Source organism: Lynx canadensis, chromosome A2 (genome assembly GCF_007474595.2).
Source record: "Lynx canadensis isolate LIC74 chromosome A2, mLynCan4.pri.v2, whole genome shotgun sequence".
Classification (NCBI taxonomy): Eukaryota; Metazoa; Chordata; class Mammalia; order Carnivora; family Felidae; genus Lynx; species Lynx canadensis.
Genome location: NC_044304.2, coordinates 48,684,339 through 48,698,238, shown reverse-complemented (window position 1 = coordinate 48,698,238; position 13,900 = coordinate 48,684,339). Strand labels below are relative to the sequence as shown.

The 13,900-nt window shown below is 37.4% G+C and overlaps 1 protein-coding gene across 1 annotated transcript in view; it reads right to left on the bottom strand.

Moving 5' to 3' along the window:
• GRM7 (glutamate metabotropic receptor 7) overlaps window positions 1-13,900 on the bottom strand; it is an 822,804-nt gene that overhangs the window by 541,461 nt on the left and 267,443 nt on the right. The window contains 1 exon segment of the mRNA XM_030307293.1: window positions 3,076-3,292. Within this exon segment, the coding sequence (XP_030163153.1) occupies window positions 3,076-3,292 (217 nt within the window).

Here is a 13,900-nt window from a genome sequence, read left to right as displayed (position 1 = left end):
AAGTAATAGCATCTGTTAACTCAAACCTACATGTTCCTGACACCACAGGGCTTGCTTATCTCTGTGCCATGCCACCCCTCCTACACATGCACGTGGACCTGTATCTTTGAGGACCAGGTTCCACAGTCATCAGACAAGAGAAAAAGTAGACATTTAAAATTACCCTTGGGGTGCCTGGGTGGCTCAATAAGTTAAGCTTCCGACTCTTGATTTTGGCTCAAATCACAATCTCATGATTCGTGAGACTGAGATTCTCTCCCTCCCTCTCTCTTTGCCCCTCCCCTGCTCACTTGTGCGCTCTCTCTCTCTCTCAAACTAAATAAACTTAAAAATATTAAAATTACCCTTAAAATTCCCTAAGCATGTATACTTTCAAGAAGTTCCAATAAAGGAAATTTTTCTGCTCCTTTTTATGGTTCTGAATTAGAATATATTGGTGTTTCTTTGAATATCAGAGGAGGCAGTTGGATTACTGTAGAGATAGTGGCATATGAATATGTATCTCTATCTACTGAAGTCACATTTGGGGTAGCAAGATGCTCATATTACAAGGCCACATAAGTGAACACAGCTGAAAGCAATGGAATCATGTTTCCCCACTCAAGTTTTCTCTAAGTAGTGTATACATTGGTGAGTAAAGGTACTACATGCCACTTAAATTGCAATTCTTCCCCCTTCTCTGTTTTTTTTTTCTTTAGGGGTGGGGCAGGGGTGTCTGTTAAGCACATGAGTGAATTCACTTAAATTAATTGCACAAATGCAATGGTTTTGATTAAGTTTACTGTAAGTACATAATGAATATTATAATACTTATAGGAAGAAAACTAATCTGCAAGACATTACCTAAACCCTCAGTGTTTTCTTGCAATTCTGCAGCTGGCTTTTTAGTTACTCTCATCCCCAATTCAAAGGCTCTCCGATTGAAGGATCTCATCTGAAATGGCTGCTGAGGATACAATCTTTATTTCTGAGCTGGGTTATTTCAATGTATGTTTAGCTAAAGTTATGAGCTGGGAGTTGATACCATATTACCATAAAGGCTTTTCCTTTTTGCAGTGTCATTATACAGCAGACTCTGATATTATATCTTAAGTTTTCACCAAGTGACACTAGGAATAAACAACCATATGAAATTCACAACTGACCTGTCTAGAAAATATAGCTCTTTATAACAGATCCAGAGCAAACATTTGTCTTGTTCCTGTCCCTTACCGGACAATCAACATGATTTTGACCTTATGAACACTGTAAATTTTGTAACAAAATGAGTAGTGCTCTTTGCTTTGTCCAGCACAAAAGATCAGCATTAAATTTGAGACCCACTTGCAGCAATAACGTAGAATAAGATGGTATCTGAACTTTATCTCTGAGTTTCATCTTACTATTTTACCCATATTTTCTCTTTAACTTGTCTTGTCTATTGGCTTTTACACTCATATTTTAGTTATTGCTCTAAATTGGCTTCTAGCATTTGGGTCAAAGCAGAAGTCGAAGAAACAAAGAAAGAAATAAAAACACAATTATCAAAACTGATTAGGTATTTCTTTGGAAATGCATGAAGTCAATTATTAATGACTCCTACAAATCATTGCATGCATGATACAAGAACACAGGATTTCTTTCCTAATCAGAAAATTTCTAAATGAATTATATTAAGTACGTTTCCCTTGGAAACACAGCAGCTGGGACAGCAGTAGTGAATAAGACGGACATGATCCCCTAGTAGAGTCTAGGGGGCAAGATAGAAAACATCACCACCAACAAATTATACTACCATGTAACAAGTGCTGTGGGAAAAGACACTAGAAATACAAGGTCAAGCAAATAGAACCAAGGCAATTTGGGGAATGTTTATATTAACCTAGAAATGGCATTTAGGATGAGACCTATGAAGGATCAAAAGTTATCTAGTCAAAGGTACTAAGAGTAAGAATATTTCAGTCAGAAGGAAAAGTAATGCTTCCAGTGAATTATTCAAAATAGAGCTAATGATAATGTACTGACTTAAAATCATGGGATTTACACAAGCCCTGGCCTCCTTTCAGTAGCCATGTGCAGATACATGCCAAAGCTTTACATTTCTGGGTATATCTGTAGTCTGAGTCAAATATTCAAAACCATGTCTTCAGGATTTATGACATCTTTCCTTATGAAAAGGACCTCTGTTTCTATCACCTTGTTTGTTTGTTTGCTTTTATGATTAGTTAACTACTCCAGTCAATAACAATTTAGATTAGATGAAATACTCACAACCAAATGGAGGACCTAACATTAGCATTAAGAACTTTACAGGAACATCAAAGCATGTGTTTTTTTAAATATATGTTTACTACATCCAATATTTCCATTAGGGGAAGTCTAAATATTTATTGCCAGAATTTCTACGTGCAAGAATTTTATCTCATTTTTCAAAATCTGCCCAATGAAAACCAGCTGGCCAAACAGCTGAACCCTTTACTTCCATTTTGAGATAAATAAACATAAAAGAATCTACTACAAGCACTACTTAATTGAACCATTTTTCTCAAAATAATCTAAAGTTCCAAAGATTATTTGTCTAAATACAGGCTATAGCCTAGATAATTTATTTAAATTTATTTTGGACAAGTAATTCAGAGCTATCACTGTCATTTCTCTTCAAAGCAAAGGGCCACCATGACCAGGGTCTCATACTTCTAAATAATTCTATGTATTTTGGAGAGGGGCAGAGAGGAAGGGTATGTGTGGAGAGGCACATTTAGCAATACTGTCTTAGTCTTCTGTATGCAGGCTGCAATCCACACTGTTATTCATTACACAGAAATAAGATACCAAATTTAGTGCACAGCATCTTTTCTCCACTTCTGCTACTAATACTTTCAAGTACTTCAGTTTCACACTTTTGAAAATATTCTCTTCAAAAATGGCAAAGTGTTATAAATGAAGTCTTTACAAATTCACTTAACAGGCAGTAGGGAATATGAGAGTAGGGATATGGTGATTATGTACAGTGTGTGTTTAGTAAAGATTGAGAAGAACACTACAAGCCACAGGTATGTGAAGAGGGTCATCTTGACCATTGCAATCTCTTCCTACCTGCCTCTTTGGAAATCTGCGTGAAGGATTCCACACCTTTCTCTCCGTAACTTCCTTCAGATGCAAGGGTAGACACATAATTCCAGCCTAGGGCCTTTACAATGTCCACCATAGCCTGAGCTTGGAAGGAGTCAGGTGGGACCACACGAGAGAAGAAGTCGTAGCGCCTGTCATCACTTAACTCAGGTGCCGTTGATGCGTAACTGATCTGGGGGATCTGGAAAAAAAAGAAAGCACCACATGAGAGAGCACACCACCCGGATGTGAGAGATTTATTTATACTTATGACCACTGACTCACAATACAGGGCTTGCTCAACGTCCAAAGACGTTGCACCCGGTAACTGTAAACCACCTAAATGCAACCAATCACCTTCTGACAGCACAAAAGGCGGTACTTTTGTGCTTTGGCCTTTTGTTTCCTCCTCTGTAGAAGAGGGAATGAGGATAGCATGGAAATCACATGAGTCATGGTAGTTAGGAAAACAAACTTTGTAAACATTCTCACAAACATTCAGAATCATGCTTTGCTTCTTATAAACTATTAGAAACCATCATCACCACCACAACAGAAACACAATCGCCTAACTGGAGTTTGCATAGGATCGGTGTAGTTGACAAAGCCCATGAATATTGGTAGATGTCATCAGACATCTAACATTGAGTACCAATCACCTGTGAGGAAATGTCTAAGCAAGCTGCATGCATTATTTCATGGACTTTTCAAAAAATGTCATAAAGTAGCTAAATAACACCCTTAGAACCAGGCTGGAGGCTCTCTGCCACAAGGCCTTTACATCAGTGGTCCCTGCACTTTGGAGGGCCTTCTTTAAAGTTCTCTAAGCTCCTCTTTGGGTGATGGTAGAGGGTTGGCATTCCTGCCTGCATGGAGCCTGCATGGGGGTCTGATTCCCATTTTTCCCACTTAAAGAATCCTCTGGCCCTCTACCTTACACAGGATTAACCAGATGCCCCAAGGAGCTCTAGAACTTATAAGGATCATCCTAGGGCCCCATAGCAGGGACCCAGTTCCAGGAGGGTAGCCTAACATGCAGATTGCTCCCCATACCTGGTATAGTACTTTTTCTTAGGATTACATGAGATAAGGCTACCTAAGTAGGCCTGACACTCTGATTTTAGTTCAGTCAAATTACGTATAAATAAAGAGGCCCTGTAAAAAAATGTTTGCTTGGGATTCCAAATACCCAAGGGGAAGCCCTGAAATAACAATCAGTTAGGACCCTGTCTTAGGTCCTAACCTCAGGACCTCTCACTAATGACCATTACAAGCTCTGTCCCCTCATTCTTCTAACACTAGCATGCAATAGGCTAACACTAGCATGCATTAGTCCACCTATAAAAATGAGCAACTTCACAAAATTCTGCCTGTATTCTCTCCAAGGACTCACCCTTGCTTTATCATAAGTATTTCTCAAGTATCTAAAGGCCAGTTTTGATCTTTCTTCAAGCCAAGCCCAATAGTCAACTCTGCTCCAAAGATGCCAAAGCTACACTCAAGGTGATTGCTTGAGCCCTCAAAAAATTCTACTCAATATTAATCTATTCCTAAACCAAACAGTGTTGTTTAAAGCTGGTTACCACCTCTGAAAGCTCATTCCTCTACCAATTTTCCTAGGTCTGCATTACTGTTAAGTCATATGGCCTTGGCAGTAGATGACCCACCATGCAGTCCACCCTTGATGTACTTTTTCTCCATGACCATTGGGGGCACTGTCACTGATCCAAAGCCTCAAATCAGTGTGAGAAAGCCTCAGTCTCCAGATGAGGAGCAACATCCTGAGACAGGGGTAGTGAGGTACAGTGGAAATAAAATGGGCTTTAGTATTGACAAGATCTAGAATCAAAGCCTGAGGTTTCTCTTCATGAGTGTTTACCTTGGTGAAGTTAGTTTACTTCTTAATGAGCTATCATTAATAAAAGTTTGTTTTGAGGGATAAGAATAATGATTATACATTGCTTAGCATGATGACTGGGACAGACTGGTTGATTAATACATGGGGCAATGATAATCCAAACAGAGAACGGTGTGTTTCCTAAGTTAACACATTCCCCTCATTTGACTTCCCAAGTTCTCTGTGACACATTATCACATTCCCCTCATTGTCCTAAGGGAAGGACATAGTTTTATACATTCCTATCATTATCACTTTAGAAATGATCTCTACTATTTACCGAACTCTTTCCTACTGCCAGCTATGTTCTAAAAGTTTATATGCATGAACTTATCCAACCATCAGTAAATATTCTATACTATTATTACCTCATTTTACACAAGAGGAAATTGAAACTTGGAAGTAGAATAATATGACCTTGTGTTAAGTCACAAAGTTGTAAGACAGAGCAGCACCCACACCTGAGAGTGCCTCTGTGTGAACTTGTGAACTCTTAACTACCATACTTTGTTGAATCGCTGGTAAAACATTTTAATAAGAAGAATAAGACAAAGAAGGGAAGTAGATTACTAGAGTTCAGGACAATTTCTGTCCACAGAACTGACTACAGAGCCACTGAAAGTTTTTTAGTGATCAATCTTAGACTGTTATTCAAACATTTTATGTAAATGTCTTGTTGAAGCTTATACAAATATCTCAGTAGAATGAGCTCCCTATGTTTCATTTATAGTCCCAAGCTTACAAATTTTAGGTAGGAAAACATCAACTGAATAAGAACTCTAGGCAGAAAAAAAGGAAATAGATTAAGGAATGGACAAAGAGAGAGGGAGAGAGGTGGGGGGTGGGAGAGAGAGACTTTTTCATATAAGAAATAAAAAGGAAAGAAGCCAAGCATGTCAATTCATTTCCATCAGTTTCAACTTGTGAAAATGTAAAAGCTTCGTGCTGTTGCACAGATGTCTTTACTGCCAAAATCCCTTTCTACCTTTGAAACAGCGCTAATGAAGATACATCCAGTCCTCTACTTGAATTTGCATTTATGTAGCTGCTGTAAAATATCAGAATTATGGAGCACTCCCAATGCTAGTACATTTTCTAAACTGTACCCAAATTCAGTAATGAAAATCCTGGTGAAACAGATTGCTTCCCTCACTACCTGCACCCATTGAAAGTGGTCACTATATGTGGTCTAGTTCTTCATAATAAATAAGATGCTCCCAGGTTAAGACTCATATAGTCCTTTAGGATCATGCAAACATCTTATATACAGTGTACTTATTTCTACATTATGCATATGCTAGAATAAGGAATGAAAGAACAAATGGGTTTCATTTCTGTGATAAAAATATAGCTGCATAAGGACATGCCTCCTCAAAGTAAGAGATGAAGGACTGCAAGAATTTATGTAACCTATGAAATATGATCTATGCATTTATTTAAGTATTATGTTGTATATTTACTTATTTTCAAAAGAATGTTTAAGCACACAAAGTAATTATTTTGAAGTATGTGTTATAACTGGTACCTACAACTGGCCAAATTTTATTAGTCGTCTTCAGTTATTGACCTTCACACTCTCCTTGATACCTTAGTGCTACTTTTTCTTTCTGTTACTGAAACCCTCCCCTCTTGCCAATCTCCTACGGAAATGCAGAATCGATCTCTTGATGAAGAAAATTTAGTGTAGTGACACTTTGGCTATAGAAAGTAGGTATTTCATCTCTTGTTGAAACTTCCTTTCTCTGATTAAAAAGAACATGGGGGGGGTCACCTGGGTGGCTCTGTTGGTTAAGCATCTGACTCTTGATTTCAGCTCAGGTCACGATCTCATAGTTTCTGAGTTCAAGCCCCACATCTGGCTCCAAGTGAGAGAACAGAGCCCGCTGGGGATTCTCTCCCTCCATCTCTCTCTCTCTGCCCCTTCCCTGTTTGCATGCGTGCTCTCTCTCTCTCAGAATAAACTTTAAAAAAGCCTCTAAAAAAAAAAAAAAACTAAAGCACTTTTCATCTGAATCAGATGACTAAATTTTCATCTTATTTTATTATTCTCTGCTCTTCATAAAAACCTATCACACAAACATGGTTTTCACTAATGATGAGTCCAAAATAGGAATGAAAACATCTACAATCCATTGTAGTTGTTTAGAATGAGTTTGTGCTTTTTCTTAGAAAACAAAAAGAAGAAATAACTTTAATACCTTCATCCCTGTTAACAATTTGTCTCTCATTTTTGTGTGTGCATTTGGGTATGGATATACATATTACTAACTATAAAAATGTGGGTCTTAATCTCTTCTTCCCTCCCCCTGACCCTTTCATTTGTCTTTCTCTCTCTTTTTCATTGTAGAATATTCTGCTCATCTAAACCTAACATTTATTGTTAAATTTTAAAACACTCACTAAGTTTTTGCTATTAGAAGAAAAAAGAATCTTCAAAGCTAATTCAATTCTCTGTAGATATCCCTGAATATTTTGTTAGAATATTGTTCAAGCCCCTACCCCCACCAATGTGACAGAAATATTTAGGGAAATACGTTTAAATATTTCCCTATATTGAAATTATTTGGAATCATTATAGATGGTAGAGCAGCAGTCTATACTTATGGCAAAGACTATCTCTTGTCACATCTTAATTTTTTTTTAAGTTTATTTAGTGTGTGTGTGTGTGTGTGTGTGTGTGTGAGAGAGAGAGAGAGAGAGAGACAGAGAGAGAGAGAGAGACAGAGAGACAGAGACAGAGAGAGAGAGAACCAAGTAAGCTCCACGCTGTCAAAACAGAGCCCAATGCAGGGCTTGATCTCATAAACCATGAGATCTTGACCAGAGCTGAAATCAAGAGTTGGACACTTAACCAACTGAGCCATCTGGGTACCCCACAGCTTAAATCCTTAAATATCCTTGGATCACCAGGGTGTATTCTCTACTTATTCCATTTTTCTATCTTCCAAGTCTTAGGACAGTGTTTTACTATTTTAGTTCTTATAAGCTTACAGTGTTTAAGGCTATATTAGTTGGAATGTATCCTCTCTTCATAACTGTTCTTTTATAAATTACCATAGGCAATCACACTGTTTAGTTTTCCAGCTGAAATTTTAGCATATTTTTTTTCAAGTTTATAATAAAGTTCCATTAAGATTTTGATGAGAATTGCATTATATTTATAAATTAATGTGGGAAGAATTGATATATTTATAATATTTTATTTTCCCTTATGGGAAAATAACTATTTTTATCCATTTTGTTGTTCATTCTTTTCTATTAGTAAAACTTTATGACTGTCTCCATGTAGGCCTTGCACACTGTTAACTTTATTTCTAGATAATTAATATTAACTTTATTTCTAGATAATTGCTATTTTTATTGCATTATGAATGATATAACATTTTCATTTTGTTTTCTATTTATTGCTGGTATATAGGAATCTATTAATTTTGTATATTTACTTTGTGACTTACACCCTTGTTAAAATTCTTATTAGTTTTAATAGCTTTTGGTTTATTTTCTTGGGATTTTCAGGTAAGGAACTCATATTATAAAAATTCATTTAGTTTTATTTTTTAATTACATCAGCTAGAATATCCAAGAAAACAGAAATGATAGAGGTGAAAATAGATTTCCTTGTTCACATTTATCCACAGTGAGTGTTTAAAATCAACTAGAATTTATTCTTATTTCTCATCTTGAAAAATGTATAGTCAAAGGAAGAATTAAGATTATCAGTTAAAATCTTATTTTGACAACATACAGTCTTCAGCTAGAACTCATAGTACTTACTATACATGTCTCCAAATAGTTGAAAAAATATACCTCTCCACCAAGTCTTTTTTTTTTTTTTTAATAAAATCAAGGGGAACCTGGGTGGCTCAGTCGGTTGAGCATCTGACTTTGACTCAGGTCATGATCTCACAGTTCATAAGTTCGAGCCCTACATCAGGCTCTGGGCTGACAGCTCAGAGCCTGGAGCCTGGCTCAAATTCTGTGTCTCCCTCCCTTTATGCCCCTCCCCCACTTGCATTCTGTGTGTGTGTGTGTGTCTCTCTCTCTCTCAGAAATAAATGTTAAAAAATTTAAAAAAGAGAAAAATTTCATTTCTACAATTATTTCTCCCAAGGTATGAATCAAAGTGACAATAATCACAAGATGGAAATTTGTTTCAAGTAATAAAGTTTTTGAATAGTTCTCACACCAGAAAGTAGTCATTTCAAAGTTATGTAGAAGCCAATCTGGACCCTTTTTAAACATTGAAAAGCAAACAAATAAAAACAGCAATAAACCCATCATTCTTCAATTATCAGATGCGACATTTCCCAAACCTATATCTTACTCTTAAAACAGAAAAAGGAAACAACACCAACCAAACAAAAATCCCAATTTACTGAGTTCTTAATTTAACTTTTAAAATATATATGAACATTTAAGATCCTAAGAATTCCTATAAATCTAAGAGAATTAAGGCCAGTGGAAAACTCATTTCAAGAATTTTGGGGGTGCTTGGGAGCCTCAGTCAGTTGAGCATCTGAATCTTAATTTTGACTCAGGGCATGGTCCCAGGGTAGGGAGACTGAGCCCTGCACTGGGCTCTGCATTGAGCATGGAACCTGCTTAAGATTCTCTCTCTGTCTCCCTGTGACACTCCTCCCCAAGCACTTGCTCTCTCTCAAAAAAAAAAAAAAAAAAAAAAAAGACATTTAAATATAACTTACATTCTCTGCACTTCTAAAAACATTCAAGTTTTTAATACTTGTACCCCACAATACAAGTGATTGTGGTAATGGATTTGTTCGGTGGACAGAAAAAATAATCAAGTTAATTTACATCCAGTTCTTGGAACACAGCAATCACTAGGAGATGCACAGGGCTCTCTCCTAATCTTCAATATTCACCCTAGAAAGCAGGACTTCATAGCAAGGTCAATGAGGAGTTCTGAAATGCTGTGGTTTCCTTTGGAAACAAGTGTCACAACTTTCTGGGTACACTGTTAGTTATCTGTGTAATTATCTGTTTATCCTGCTCACCTTTCCTGGAGAGTACTTACCCTCACAAAGAGCAAAGACTTTGTTCATTTTATCACCACTGGACAGCACTGTGAATGAGTAAGCCAGCCAACGAATGAATAGAATAACGCTAAGAGAACAGAATCCCTCATCTACCTGGATGGGTGGCAAGAGAGACTCACAGTTTATGGGAGTTATCCCTGCCCTTGTCGGACCTGTGACTGACTGGCAGCTTTAAGCATGGAAGCAAACAACTTCTTTCACCCTTTTTATTTATCCTTGGCCCATGAGTCCTTAGGAGTACCTTCCTCATCACTGGAATGTAGGTAAAGGTAAAGGGATCTAGGGAGTCATTTCAACTGTTCATTCTGTTTTTTCTCTTAGGCCTGAGACTTGACAATTCAAGACACCTCCAGGAAGCAGCCAGAGTTCAGTCTAACTCTGCAAAACATACTTAAATTTATCATTTTAAACAGGGTCATTCTGCCCTGCTGTCTCCTTAGCTTTTCTCCCTTATACAACCAGGCTTGGATGTCAGACGCAAGAAGCAATTAGTGTTTGGCATCCCAGGTCCTTGGTTCCAGTTAAATGCTTTTACTTTATGTTAACATTGCCATTATCAAATCAAAACAGGAGGAAAAAGAAGGAATATATTAAACAAAGCTAGAGAAAATAATTCCATGTCATTTCTAATAGAAAATCAAATGAGTGTGTGATGCACTTTTGCTTTCCAAGTGTTGACAAGATTGAACTCTACTAAATTTAATTTTATCCCATAATTACTACAAAGTCAAACACTTCTAGGCAAAGGGATCTCTTGGGCTTGGAAACAGCACTCCTCTAAGCATGATCATAGTGTCAAAGTCTGTCAAAATAACTGAAGACCAAAGTCCAGATTTGGAAGTGATTACATTAATATTTTTAAAATCCAAATGGTCACCGCTACTCCAACACAAACTCGATTCTCTTCAAAATACATTCTTCAACATTTATAAAATGAAGGAACCACTTCACTTTTTTAGAAAAAAGGAAGGACCTGAAATTGATTTGGTGCATTTTGAGCTTCCTCTTCTTTATATTCTAAGGACAGTGCCTGTGACAAGGTCAGTCACCTGGGAACTTCTTAGTTTTGTAAAAGTGAATAAGGTTTACAGTTCCATGTTCCTGGGAAATCTGCATAGCTAGGGAAGGCAATACAAAATGTACTAATGCTTATTCTAGAGGGCAGTTTCCACAAAAATTGTAAAAGGCAATTTTTGAAAGTATCATGTGCAATTAAGATAATGTTTCAGTGTACCTGTTGAGATATTAATGAACTCCCAGTGGGGCATTATTAAGTTCACAGTTAGCAGCAATTTCACTCTTAGTTCTTATTAAGCTTTATTGATATGGATCCCCCAAAAGGGAAAATGAATGAATAACCCTTTCAGGTTCATTCTTTGAAGCATCATTCTCCTCACTTCATACTTACCTCTTCTCTCAATAATATCTCAGTACATATTTGGATGGTTGGGCTTTAATATGGATTTCTGGTAGTATTTATTTCTTTCAAAGCACTTAGTAATGATTAATAACTCCCAATCTATCTACAATCTGGAGTTTCACTCAACTTTAAATTGTTCATGACAGAGATTATCATTAAGTATCGCAATTTTTTTCTTTCATCTTTCATTTCTTTAACTTCATAACACCTTCAACATTTTGTGAGTGGTAAAAACCATCTTCTTGAGAGCCAAGAGTTCTACGTGTGGACTGCCAATCAAATTTGTATAATACATGTGTAAAAAGGTTTATGTGTTATTGATTTTATTGCTATTGCTTTATTAAATCTCTCTATATACTGGACTTTTAGATGTGTGCTTCTTTACATATATAACCTCATGGATTTCTGCAACAACGTGTAACAGGTAAAAATGTTACTGTCATGAATATTCTGTTTTGCCTTCCTCATCTCCAAGTTTCTAGAGTTGATGTAAAGATAACTGTAATTCAGAGTCCAGATGTTGGCACATGTGGCCAAACAGAACACAGGATTTCTGTAGCCACAAAGGTGAGTCAAGGAAAAGGACATGACCTCACCAGCCCAATGTGAATAAATGAGATGCAGTATCAATGCAAAATGGGGCAACCTAGTATCTTACACATCCCATAGGTAGCAAATATTAGGAATGGTTAGGAAATGTCCTTAGAACTTCTCTATGTCACTTACAGCTTGTTGATCCACATTTCTCATGAACCATAAAAAGTCAAGAGAAAGCTGGGACTTTTTAGAAGATTAATAGCAGCCAAAACAGTGATAGCACAAGTTACTGCTAGACAAGTTAAACAAGCTCTCTAGGGTTATATCTCTATCCATAAAATGGGGTTAATCATATAAGCCCAACCTACATCACAGGGTAAAGGTGAAATACCTACAAAACAATATTTTTACATGTCATACTGGCATACAATGCTGTTTTGTCTGGTTCTATTTGCTTAAATAAGCATCCTACTTAAAAGTGTGTCTGGGGATATATGTGTATGTAGCATATAGCTCCCTGAGAACTTCTGTTGATTGGAGAAGTATCTCCACCCATATCTCCATAGCATTCAGTGACAAAGTACAATGGAAACCTCCCTGCTACTCCGACATGGCACCACAGAAATTATCGGCATATACTTTATTAGAGAAATAGAAGAAAACAGGGAGGGGGGTGATTTTTATAATCTTTCATGGTCCTTCCTGATCCTACACATCCCTGAGTTATCTCTGGCAAGTATTCCTACAACCATATATGAATAAAAAGTAACCACAGTAAGTGTTTAACATTTTTCATATTTATTAGATTTGATCCCAGGTCTCTTTTAAGGCCATAAGGGCCAGAGTCTCATGCCTAGAGTTTGGTTTACCAAACACTAAAGGCTGACTTTTGAGGTATTCCGCTAGCAACATAAATGTCAAATCGCTATAGATCAGGGCTCCCAGACCTTGCTACTATTGATATCTGGGTTCAGATAAGCCTTTGTGGTGGTAAGGAGATGAACTCTCCTGTTCTGTGTAGGATGGTTAGTAGCATCCCTGACCTCTGTCATTAGGTGCCAGTAGCACATCCTGAGGTTGTCACAGTCAAAAATGAATGCAGACAATGCAAGATATCCCTGTCTGTACGTGGGGTTGGGGAGTGGGGGTGGGGGGTGGAGAATGCAAAATTGCTTTGGCTGAACCAGTGGAGGATTATCTGTGGAAAAGACCAGTTGGAGTCATCATACTGTGGTCACAAAATAAAAATGAAGAGATATTTTTAATGTCTTGTAAACTCAGGTTTGCATGTTTTCTCTTCTACTTGCCAATCTGTTCCAATTATCAAAGCTGTGTGTGTTTCCCAGTCACCTTCAATTATCTGGTTTCTCAATAGAATGCACAGATACAAGCTACTACAATGCAAAGTCCTTTACATGGACACAGCCAGGAACTTCTTGTTTTTTTTTTGTTTTTTTTAATTTTTTAACGTTCATTTATTTTTGAAACAGAGAGAGACAGAGCATGAATGGGGGAGGGTCAGAGAGAGAGGGAGACACAGAATCTGAAACAGGCTCCAGGCTCTGAGCCATCAGCACAGAGCCTGACGCGGGGCTTGAACTCACGAACCGCGAGATCATGACCTGAGCCAAAGTCGGACGCTTAACTGACTGAGCCACCCAGGCGCCCCAACCAGGAACTTCTTAAAGTGGAGAAGAAAATAAAATGAAATCTGAATTTATTTTCTGAGAACCATTGCCACCTTTATAAGTGTGCTATAGTCCAATAATCTTGATTATTCAGGATGCTTGAAAATGGAGTATTACAGGGGCACCTGGTAGCTCAGTCCGGTAAGTATCCAACTTTGGCTCAGGTCATGATCTCATGATTGGTGGGTTCAAGGCCCCAGTCTGGGCTCTG